The sequence below is a fragment of the Meriones unguiculatus genome, chromosome 5, assembly GCF_030254825.1.
Source record: "Meriones unguiculatus strain TT.TT164.6M chromosome 5, Bangor_MerUng_6.1, whole genome shotgun sequence".
Taxonomy (NCBI): domain Eukaryota; kingdom Metazoa; phylum Chordata; class Mammalia; order Rodentia; family Muridae; genus Meriones; species Meriones unguiculatus.
The window spans coordinates 29,612,440-29,624,767 of NC_083353.1; the positions used below are offsets into that span (position 1 = coordinate 29,612,440).

At 38.6% G+C, this 12,328-nt stretch overlaps 1 protein-coding gene across 4 annotated transcripts in view; it reads left to right on the forward strand.

The window, feature by feature from the left end:
- The window catches only part of Kiaa0825 (KIAA0825 ortholog), a 427,987-nt gene that overhangs the window by 214,392 nt on the left and 201,267 nt on the right, over window positions 1-12,328 (forward strand). Inside the window, exon 21 of one of the 4 annotated variants that reach the window (XM_060383595.1) lies at window positions 453-1,917. The exons of the other annotated variants lie outside the window; for them this stretch is intronic. Within the exon in view, the coding sequence (XP_060239578.1) occupies window positions 453-459 (7 nt within the window). The 3' untranslated portion in view covers window positions 460-1,917. Of the gene's footprint in view, window positions 1-452; window positions 1,918-12,328 lie in introns of those variants that run through there. 4 annotated transcript variants of the gene reach the window in all.

Here is a 12,328-nt window from a genome sequence, read left to right on the forward strand (position 1 = left end):
GTGATCACAGGGTGGGTTGTCCCTGGATGTGATTCTGTATTAATGACCACATTTGTATATAAAATGTTCTCTGATAAATAGTAAGTTAAAAAGCTATACCAATGTATATTTATCCTTCACACTTTCAACATTTGGAAGGCAGGCAGGTTAGTTGTAATCATTCTGTTTAAAATGTCCAGCTTATTTTTATTACATGAAATTTGGCTCAGATTAAAAGCACAGAAAGCTGGTCTTTGTTGTTAATTAATTGGCCCATTTGAGCCATAATCCTGTCCGCAACAATGATTACTGTTCAATATCTGATTCATAAGTCATCCAACATTGGAGGGAAAGGGTTTGTGTCTGTGAAAGGACACTAAGCCTGGGAGGGAAAAACTTTAAGGTGGAGTTAGCAGCCAAGAGTATCTAGTCTAGCCTTTGCAAATTAATTATGGGTGATTTTTTTTCTGCAGCATTTGAAAGAACAGAAGTATCTGAGGTCTTATGAAAGAGATCCTGAATATGCATCAATGGCATACATGTTTCTACTTAGAAAGTTTGCCACTGCAGAAAGTAAAAACTCCTTGGAGGTTCACAAAATCAGCACGTGGTTTACTTCTACAAATTCCCCTTAATGTTCTGGAAGAGCAAGTGCTGGGGTTGCACATTGATCTTTTGAAATAATAAAGGTTCTTATCCCTGCTTCTTACTATTATGTCCCTTCTTCCATTTTCTCTCACTTTAAAATAAATCCAGCCCATTAAATGAGGTGGTGATTGCATTTCTGGAGAGTGCATGGACGGCATGCACTGTTCCTTCCTCGTGGCAGATCTCCAGACTGCCATTTGATATTGTTTGCCTTGTCAGTGGGTCGGATTTATGTTGCTTCTTTTCTCTTTCCCTTATTTACTCAGACTAGTTCCCAAGAATTGTGTTAAAAATATCTTTGAATACAGTAGAGTGCTGTGCTGTTTTAACTATGTAAATATACTGCATATGAGTTTGGCTTCAAGTTGAACAAACACAATTAAATGTGATGGCAGGAACAGCCGAAGGGGTGGCAGTGGCAGATTCCTGGCTGTCACTTTGGTGTCTTTCCAGGTGGACAATAACCCTGTGTTTGAGAGGAAAGCGAGATTAGAAAATGTGCTGAAAAGAGCTGTTGATCCATGGAGTTGCTTGCCTTTAATAACAATTATTAAGTGACTTTGTCCTTATCAAATTATAGTGTGTGCCCTACCATAGGGAGACAACAGGAATTATCATCTCTGGCCTCAAACTGCACACCCTGCACTCCCAAGTGGCCATTACTAGTCATGGCTGCCATTAATACAATGTTGATATTTGCTTAAAGCGGTAAATTCCTGGTGCAGCAGCAGGAGGCATGGTCACAGAGACATGGGTTTAAGGAAAGAGGTGATGCAGATCTTAGAGTGTGCACATCCCAGTTATTACATGCATTACCTACGCCAGGACATTCAGATTTGGTGTCTGGGTGTTTATTGTTGCTGCTATTTATTTTGTTTTTTTGTCATGTTCCAGCTCCACAGAGGTCCCATTTCTCCCCACCTCAACCGAAAGGCCTGGGCTTGCTTACTCCCCCCTGGCTGCACCCCCATCCAGAACTCCTACAGCAGCACATTGTTTGCACAGAGATTGCCTTATATATACTTAGGATAAATCAAGTTTAACACTGGAACTAAGGGGTTTGGTACACAATCAAATTGATTCATGAATATACCATTTTCTAATGAGAAACACGTATATCTATTCTTTGTGGTACAAAAAACATTTTCACAAAATTACCCTTTGACCCTTACTATAATCATGAAAATAAAGACAAGTGTGAAGGACAGTGCAAAACATTAAATAACACAGTGTCACAGAAATTAAATTAAACTAGTTCTCAAGTGAAAATCCTTATTCCGAATCTGTTGACTTATGTGGGATTTCCTTCTCCTGGTCAGCTTTTCTTTTTTCTTTTCTTTTCTTTTCTTTTCTTTTCTTTTCTTTTCTTTTCTTTTCTTTTCTTTTCTTTGTTTTCTTTTCTTTTCTTTTCTTTTTCTTTTCTTTCTTTTCTTTTTTTAAAGTTGTATACTCCTAGCAATAGTATTGATGATAGTGAAGTCAATGGAGAGAGTCATTGACTTTAACTATAACCCAATGAGAGAGAGTCAATGGCTTTAACTATAACCCAACAGTAACCTTATAAGATAGATCAATGTCATCATCATTTTATTAGTAATAAAACCGAGGCGCCAAGGCACAGAACTCTAAATAATGGTGTTCACATTCAAGTCCAGGTTCTTAACTACTTTTGTCTAATGATTCTATAGAGCTCAGCTTTAGTCAACACACATTCTCAAGTATCTATTGTGCTCAAGGCATTTATTTGAAACATAATAACAATTTTCTAAGGAATATACTTAAACACTGAGGGACTGGGTAACATTTCAGTCAGCCCAGGATCACATATATGGTAGGATCTTAGGAGATAAGACTATCCCACTAACATTGAAGCCATCTTAGCTTGATCTATGATCGTAGCACAGTGACAAAATATCCTAATGACACAGTTCTCAGAATGTGTCCCTGTCATCAAGCGACACAGTAATGTACTTTGATGGGTCTCTTAGTGTTGCCAACAAACCTAACTAATGCAATAAGATTCAAATTACTTAATAAGAATCTCCCATAGTTCCTTCTGAAAGTCCAATTTTGCTTTTGTTATCTTTAATTCTTTTGGGAAAGAGAGCCCTCTATGTTGAGAAGTTGAAAGATAAACAGTACTTGGATTGGGCTGGCCTCAGGGCTATGACTGGACTATTACCAGTGGCTTGGAGAGGAACACCAGTGTCTTGATGACAAATTAACAGGAATACAGAACTACTTAAGGATGTTAATAACATTTAAGGTAGGGGGAATATAGTGGCTATGGAAAAAAGGTTCTTATATATGGCAAGATTAAATAACTGTGAGTTATGTAAGTTAACAAGGATGCAATTTAAACAGTGTCTCCATTACTCAAGTGAGAAAATAGACAACCTAAATAAGTATGTTAAATGCTACTGACAGAAATGCAGAATTGGCAACATTTGGATGAAAGGAAGGTATAATAATTTTCTCAAAAGCAGCCTTGGGAGAATTTTTTGCTTGTCAGATTGAACCAAAATTCACTTTGTAATAAATTTTCATCTGCCTAATTATGCATTCACATGCTGGCACTTTGTGGTTCTCGCAATGGATCAAAAGCTATTTAAAACCTTGCTTGCATAGAACACACTTTCTTTTCAATGACTACTCTGTAAGTATTTTCCCCATCAAACACTGTTCAGGCTCCAAAGCCTTGTGATGTTCTCCTGTAAAAGTTTTAACACAGGTTCCGCCAGGAGTGGCTGCCTTAGGCCTGTTGATTCAGCCTGACTGAGGATGAAAATACTGTGGGCATCTGGAAAGTGTGTTGAACGCCATGCTTTTTTTTTATATCACTAGCAACATAAAATGAGGAAGTGACATCTTTGAAGATATTTTCCTATGATATAATTGTGAGATAAATTTGTCTATATTTAATTGTCTATACAAAAGTATTAGAGCAAACCTGAGGAACAAAACAGGACTCAAGATGAATCTTCTGTCCTTCACATTGTTTCTACCAGTTGTTCTGTCTCAGAGATGGGAAAGTATAGCACAACCAGATAGACCAGCGGGGGGCACTGTAATCAGAGTTCAGCACAGGTAACATCAAGGCTTGAGGAAGCTGGTGCTGTGGTTTGCATAGAAAATGTTCCTGAAAGGCTCTTGTGCTGGAGGCCTCTCCCCAGCCTGCGGTGCATTTGGGAAGTAGTGGAACCTTTAGGATATAGGGCCTGGTGGAAGGAGTTGAGTCAGTGGTGGGGAATGCTTTGCCAGGGTACATTTGGAACCCAGTCCGGTCTCCTACTTCGTTTTCATGTTGCCATAAGGTAACAAGCTTTTCTGCACTATGTGCTCCCCTCCATTGTGTCTTGTTTCACCATGGGCACCAAAGCAACGAAGCCAGCTGGGTGTGGGCTAAAATCTCAGAAGCCAGCAGACAAAATAAACCTTTTTTGTTATTAAGTTGCTTATCTCACGTATTTGGTCATAGTAACTGTCTGATACAGGTAGAGTGAGGCGTAAATGTTATCTTAGCAGAACAGTGTTTTCTTCACTGCATTTTCACTGCAAAATTTTATTCACAACATAGAGACAAGTGAATGGATGTTGGCTGCTTAGGACAGAGTTGCAGACTGAGTTGATAGATGAGTATGTGGTATAATAGGGGGTCGTGGTCCTCTCAGGCCTTTTACTCCAGAATAGTGAGCGTAAGATCCCTTCTTTCAAATCCTTGACTCACTATGACCCTAAAGTTTCTTGGACACAAATAAAGCAATCACAGAGCTTGTGTGATGCATAGATCAAATGGCCTTGGAGTCTGCTACTAAAACCCAATTTGCCTTATTTTGCACAGCGTTGATGGGATGCATCTTCATAAGGACACTTTTGGCATGTGATTGATGGCTCTGGTGTCAAGATGGGCTAGTGTAATAGTGGCCTTGGAGAGGTGTGCCCGATCTGTCTTGCTCTTCATCACTCTGTTCTCGCAGGCTGTTCTGGAGTGGCACAGTCTGCTATTTAGTGCTTAAGTTTGTCTCTGAACAGCAGTGGGAGTGCCCAGGGAGGTGGAGGAGCTGATTCCACATGAGCTGCTGTGTTCAGGTTTCTGCTCCAACCTGACTCTTCTCAGGTGACCTTAAAATAAATTTATGGTCACCAATAGGTCTCTGAAGATGAAATGAAGTAAAATGATTTGCTGATTAATTGTTTCTTGTTAGCATTTAGCTAAATCTAGCAAGGATTTTAAAGCCAGCTGAAGTTCTGTTTCAGCAAACGTATGTACGTAGAGATGCTCCTTCATAACAACCCTGAAATGTTTATGAGATGTGCGATTTCAATGCACTCATTGGAAATAATGTTATTCTACAAAGTAAAGGCATCCATAATGTTGCTACAAGGGAGAATATTTGCTTCCTCTCACACATTTTATTTAATAATTTTACTTCTTTAAAAGGAAAACAGCACACAATTTGAAAATGCAATTTCCCTGAAGTGTTCGGTTTGCCGATATGGTTTTCATTTTCTTCATTATGCTGTGGTGGAGGGTTGCCATACTTGGAAATGTGCAGCTTCCCTCCCCAAAGGCAGCAGATGGTGTAACTAATGTGTGCTTTGGTGCAGGATTTACCGTGAGAGATGTTATCCAGGACTTCAGGAGATGGGAGTCCTGCCCTCAAAAAGCATGGACTCTTATCCCAGTTGGATCATTATGACATTCAAATTTAATTATGTTAAAGAGTGAAGAACTTAAAACTTTTTAAAAGGTTTGAATATGTTTAAATGACTCCTTTTTCTTTTTCTTTTTAATTTTTGTGCAAAATGTTTCTTCTAGAAACCATTTAGTTTACATGTTACTCAGTCTTTTGTTACTATAACAAACTACATGAGATAATCAACTTAAATGAGGAAAGGCCTATTTTAGCTCACAGTAGATTGCACAATTCTTTCTGAAGAAACATTCCAATGACCTCAAATCTTCCTTGTAACAGCTCCATCACCTCTCAATAGCCCCCTTTGTTGGCTGTTTATAATACAAGCCTTATGGGCCTTTTGGGCACTTTCAATCCTGGCTATAGCAAGTTCTTCCAAGTATATCTGCAAGTGTTTTCTTTACTGATTGCTTCAATACTGGAAGATGAAGCAACCTCTTAGCAGGATATAATTTAGGAGCGGGATTTTTACCCAAGGAAACTGAGCTTCAGCTACGAAAGTCTGGTGTATTGATGCACCCTAAGAAAGCACTGTGTTCAATTTTACTAACTTATTTTGAAAACAAACAAACAAACAAACTCTTAAAGTATATCTGGTCACCTTCTCCTTTGAGTCAAACTGTCATTAGAACTACATTGTGATTTAAAAAAAAAAAAAAGTGTTTAGTTGTTTAGAACATGCGTCTGTGGTGCTATGCTATCTTTTGGGACCAGATTCATGTGCTGTGAATCATGATGTCCTTGTTCTGGATAATGGATAATAATGCTTCATCAGTTACTCATTATTCATTTCTATTGCTTTACATAGAATGATTAAGCCTCCATTCCAAAATACAAAAGAATTCTGAGTTGTGAATTTCAGGATAGTGATTTTTCTGTGATGCTGTGATTAATTAGCAATGTCTGCCATAGACAAGAGTAGAAGATGGTGGCTTAGTACATTTGTTTGTGGGATTTAATTTGCAGCCTCAGTGAACGGAAGCAGGAAATCAACCTGATTATTGTTTAACAGCATTCTATGCTCTTAGAAGTATTTTTTTTAATGGAAAAAAATCTTAAATCTTCTTATTTTCTGTTTAGAAAACATTTTTCTTGAGGGGTTTGCTGAAAGCAGAGCTGGTAGATAGTTGAAGAGTGGCTCAAGCCCCAAGTGACTTGGTCCCTAAGCCATAAGCCACCTTAATGGATCTACATTCAGAACCGCATGGCTTTATTTTCCAGCTTATTTGAGGAATCACTTTTTCCTGGTATGAGTTAATGTTTTATTCTTTGAGGTCACCAGAATAAGCATTATAGACCAATTATAGTCATTAGCCAGTGGTACCTTTGAATCATCTGGGAAGAGTGGGCACATTGTGAGTCCTTGTTGATGATGTCCAGTTAAGTTCCTGAATAAGCCAGTGCTTTTAGCAGGCAAAAATCTACTCTCAAAACATTCCAAATAACAGAATTACCAACCTAGATTTATGAATTGTTACATGCTTTTCAGGCCATAATTCTTAATACTGACCTCAAGTAAGAAACTAGGTAAAAAGGTAATGATTATGATGATTATAAAGAATGTTCATTATACTCTGACATGATAAAGTAAAAGAGAATGTTTTCGTGGAGAGTGGCAGTGCATAGCTCTTAGTCTTAGAAATAGCTCTTAGTCTATATTCAGTCGATTTCAATTTTCAGGGAATGGGAAGATGATAGTAGAGCGCAGAGTAATTGCAAGAGTTTATCTTACAAATTCTCTTCCAATTCAAGGCTGTTCCCCTATAGGGTTACAGGAGATTTGTCAATATCATGGCTCAGAAATGGAAATTGTTAGAGTGGAAACCTTAGGCTAGGCTCCTTACTGATTGTACTTAGCATTGTGCATCTCTCTTTCATGTAAATGTCAATACATTCCCCACTGCTGGACTTGAGTATGGAAAGCATATAACAAGCAGTTACCTTAAAATGCATTTCAGCATTCACGTGTACCTTGCTTGTGTTCCGAAGCTGTAAAGTTGCTGCAAAATGAACCTATGGTGTTTACCCTGGAACCAAGGTCCCTGTCTTCTGAACCTGGGTTTCCCATTGCTTTCTCCTGAGCTGGGCTGGTTTTGCTTTCACTGTGATTACCCTCTCAGTTCCCTGTTTATCTCCTCTCACATTTTCATGTTCACACCTTGTTTTAAGAGAATAGGGAGGGAATTGTCTACACTTAAACTCCTTTAAGTTCTAAAGCAGGACTTGGAGGAAGGAAGCTGCTCTGGGCTCAAGTGTAAGTTCCAGGAATGTCGCCACACTTCACATGGACCAGGGAGGAGGAGGGGCTTTAAGCAAGAACTGGCTTCTCCAGTTGTGCTAATCATTTATGGAAACTTAAAGCTAAGTGACTGTCTCCTGGTGGATAAAAACACCCATACTTCTTTTGAAAAGAAGTATGGTGTGTGTAGTAAAATACATGACATTGAAGAAGTCCCCCTGTAGTGCAGGGAATCTGGAATTATCACTCTAAAAATTGATACTATGAAATGTCATTAAGGAGAGCATTTGTGTGTTACTCTTTAGATTGGCAAGTTATGACAAAACCACATTCATGTTACTTGAATACATCTTTTGTCTAGTTTTACATGCTTTTTGACTTGTCTGGAAAATGACATATTGAGGTTTTCATTAGCTTTAACCAGGTGTGATTTTCTTACGGAAGATAGCCCTGCAGGACTTCACTTTGAGGGGAATAAAGCAGCGAAGCTCAGAAAGGCCACAGCCCTTTCTCAGATGGTAACAATGAGCTGAAAGACTCATTAATCAACCACAGGGTCACAGGTGTGATGGCTTGCCTACAAACTGCCAGCAGACTGTGAAAGTCACATCCGACAGGCTGAACTGTCAAAGTAGCCCCATCCACAAACACTAACACAGCAAAATGTCAACTCTTATATTGAAGATGTGATTTTTGAAATGCTAAATTTCCTCCGAACTTTCTGTGAAATATGATTTTGTTTCATAAAACAGATTTTTAAACAAGATCAAGTTTGACATTATTTTATCCCATAAACATTTTTAATGTCTATTCTTCCTAATGCTTATTTGCATTTCTTTATTTTAAAAATCTGTTCTTTTATATGGCTTTTGAATTTATATTTGAAACACTTGAAAAATTAAAATTTTCTACTGTTTAGTTTACAGAAGTTTTTGCACATTTTAAATAGTGAAAACAAACTGGAAGATTTGACATGTGGCTTTTCTAGAGTCTTACAACATAATTATAGTCATTAACCTTCCTAATGAATGTGTAGGTTGTAGCTTAGGGAAGTTTTTGATGAAATGAACTGGTCTGTATGTGATAGCCTTAAACAAAGCTGGGATTTCCAAAGCTGCTCCTACTGTGACGCCTACAGTAACTTCTGCTTTTGTTCTTTGTACAGTCAAAGCTAAGACTGAGTGACCCCTCTCTCATACACACAGAGAGAAAACTATACACACATATATACATACATGTATGTATTCTCATTGTTCTTTTTCTTTAATTTAGATTGTTTTATGTATGTGTCCATGTGCCTGCCACATGTGTGCAGGTATTCCTAGAAGCCAGAAGAGGATGTTGGATGCCCTGGAACTGGAGGTAGAGGTGGTTGTTAATTGCCCCAAATGGGTGCTGGGATACAGACTTAGGTCCTCTGGAAGAGCAGCAAATGCTTTTAACCACTGAACCATCTCTCCAGTCCCTTATTTTGTTGATTTCAGTACACAGGGAGGCAGTGTAGAGCACATTGCCCTCCTGAGGCTGTAGGCTCTCCAGACCTAGGCCTTCAGATCCTTGCCTTAGGAATTGTCTCGGGCTGCACCAGGCCCGGCTGAATCAGCTGCGCTCCCGCACGGTTGGAGTCCTGCCAGGCACTGCCTGTGTGCAAGTGGCGGCAGCATTGACAGAAGGCAGGTTTACAAAGTTCCTTCATCTTACTAGACTTTTCCTGCCTTTTTCCTTCTCATTGGAGCAAATACGTTCAATAATGAGACTCCTCATATAAAGCACATATAAAAATCTCATTTAATTATCTAGACATGTCAAGCAACATCAAATATAATGAATAGGAATTAAAGAACACTGAACACACCAAGACCAATCCCATGGCATCACCATTTGTATTGAATGAGGTGGTATTGAATGAGAGAGGCAGGGGATTTAATGTATATGAGACCTCCTTGTTCACACAAATCTTACAAAACACCTTCATTCACTATAAGGCAGTTTGATGATAGAGTTTAAGGTTCAAATGTGGCCTCGTTTTATTTTATTCTCTAATGTTTTAGTACTATTGAGAACACTAAACATCATGATGACCATTTTGAATTTCATTACTTGAATTGTTTCCTTCAAAGTCAATTTTGATTATAAAATAAATTAGTAATAAAATATCTTGGAAATGAAATGAAGTTGAACAAAATGTTATTTTTGTGCTATTGCAGATACCCAGTTGCCTCTGGGATTTTGTGGGAGGGTGGCATGTAGCTGGTTCAATCCTGGAACCTCTCAGCAGTGACTTGTATTGACTTAACAATGGAAGATCAATAGCCATTTGAAAACATAAAAGAAAGAAGATATAAAGGACAAAGTCCAAATCCCGACCATGTGCTAAATTCCCACACCTGCTACCTCCTCTATGTCTTTCTTTAAATGCGTAAGCTCTATGGTTAAAAGCAACTGAATCTGCATGAAAGGTTAGAAAGTTGGCAGGAGTATAACGGCAAAGGTGACAATTGCAATAAAAAGACACACACTTAAAATTTTCATTAACATACAGTGCCCAGTGTCTGTATTAGTCTACACATACTTGTTGCAGCAATCCTTGTGAGTCTTCCAGCATTATGCTGTCTCTACACTTCCATGTAAAAATTCTGGCAGCTGCTCTCATGTTGGCAGAGACTAGAAGAAGGAGCTGCCCAATCACAGTCTTATCTTCCGATGAAATGTGTCACTGCTTTACTTTTAATTTAATGGAAAATACGTCAGGAAAAAAAAGTCACTGTGATCAGTAGGACTCGATGAAAGTCATATAATTTACTTTTTCTCCAGTTGTGACTGGCTAATAACTTCCTGCTTTCTTGCATTAATTATATGCCCCCTTAAAATAATATGGGCATAGTCCCTTCAATTACTATAATAAAAAGTCTGAGACCTACATTGAAATATATTGAAATTCTAACCACCAAAGTGCAAATAAAATTAACAATAAAAAGATATAATGATTTTTTTACTAGGATAATTACATGGGTAATTGCACATTGAATTTGGGTAAAACTAAAACCATTTGTATGATATACACTTAAACCTTTGTAAATGGTATGTAGAAAATCAAAGTCTTTCATTGCCTTTTAGCTACAAAAATGTTCTTTAAAATCTGAAGTAGAACAGCATTTAAAAGGTTAATTTCATCTTACCATTCTTCTAATAAGTAGCTCTTTAAAATATTTGACTGTTTTTCATGACTATTGTCTTTTGCATTTTAAAATTATATTTGCTGTAACTTTTTAATTAAATTTTTATTTTTTGTATTAATTACATTTTATTCGCTTTGTATCCCCGCTTTCACCCCTCCCTCCCTCCCAGTCCCACTGTCCCTCCCTCATCTCCTCCTGTGCCCCTCTCCAAGTCCACTGATAGGGGAGGTCCTCCTCCCCTTCCAACTGACCCTAGCCTATCAGGTCTCATCAGGACTAGCTGCATTGTCTTCCTCTGTGGCCTGGCAAGGCTGCTCCTCCTTTGGTGGGTGGGGGGCAGGTCAAAGAGCCAGCCACTGAGTTCATGTCAGAGACAGTCCCTGTTCCCCTTTCTAGGGAACCCACTTGGATACTGAGCTGCCATGGGATACATCTGAGCAGGGGTTCTAGGTTATATCCATGAATGGACCCTGGTCCTTGGTTGGAATATCAGTCTCAGAAAAGATCCATGTGCCCAGATATTTTGGTTCTGTTGCTCTCCTTGTGGAGCTCCTGTGCTCTCCAGGTCTTGCTAACCCCCCCCCCTTCTTTCATGTGATTCCCTGCACTTTGCCAAAGTTTGGTTATGAGTCTCAGATTCTGCTTTGATACTTGCTGTAACTTTTGACTTTACAAAAACAGTTAGTAATCTAGTCTGCTTATTGGTTCATTTGATCAATTAAAGCAACAGAATGAACTGTGACTTCTCTCAACTAACTTATTTATTGTATTGTTTTCATGCTCTGTGCCATATCTGCACACTCCTACGAATGCAAACAACCCTAGTTAATCATGATGAATCACAATAACAAAGACAGCAGTAGTGACCTTTGAGAAGGTGGACCTAGAGCACTGGTTCTCAACCTTGATATCATGTATCAGACATTTACACTATGATTCATGACAGTAGAAAATACAGTTAGGAAGTAGCAACAAAATAATTTTATGATTGGGGGTCTCCACAACATGAGGAACTGTATTAATGGGTCGCAGTATTAGGAAGGTTGAGAACCACTGACCTAGAGGGAAGAAAGGAACATAATAGGGTTAGGAGGGCACAAGACAGGGTAACAGTGAAAGGATGCAATCAAAATACATCATTTTCATGCACAGAACTCTCCAAACATTACCACCCTCACCTATCCAGACTTAGTGGAATGTAAGCAAGTGTGAAGGAATGGGAAGAACCTACAGCCTAACGTGTTTCAGGTGCTTACTTGCCTGCAACATACTCTATGTACTTATATATGTTGTTCATCCTTAAAACCATGCTTGAAACAATAGCTGCTACATGCTCAGTTATGAAGATGAGAAAACAGACTGAAAGAAGTAAGACATTTTAATGTCCTGTGGTCAGGCTGGGATGTATGTAGGTCAAGGCCTGAAGGAGATACACAAGCCTGTGGTCCTTTCAGTCAGACTGGTGGAAAATACAAGTGGTAATGGCCTTTGGTATGGATAGTTGCTTTTCTGGGAACATGGAGGCAGCCAGTTTTTGCTAATTTAAATTATATGGTATGACTTCAAATAGATAATGACATAATGAT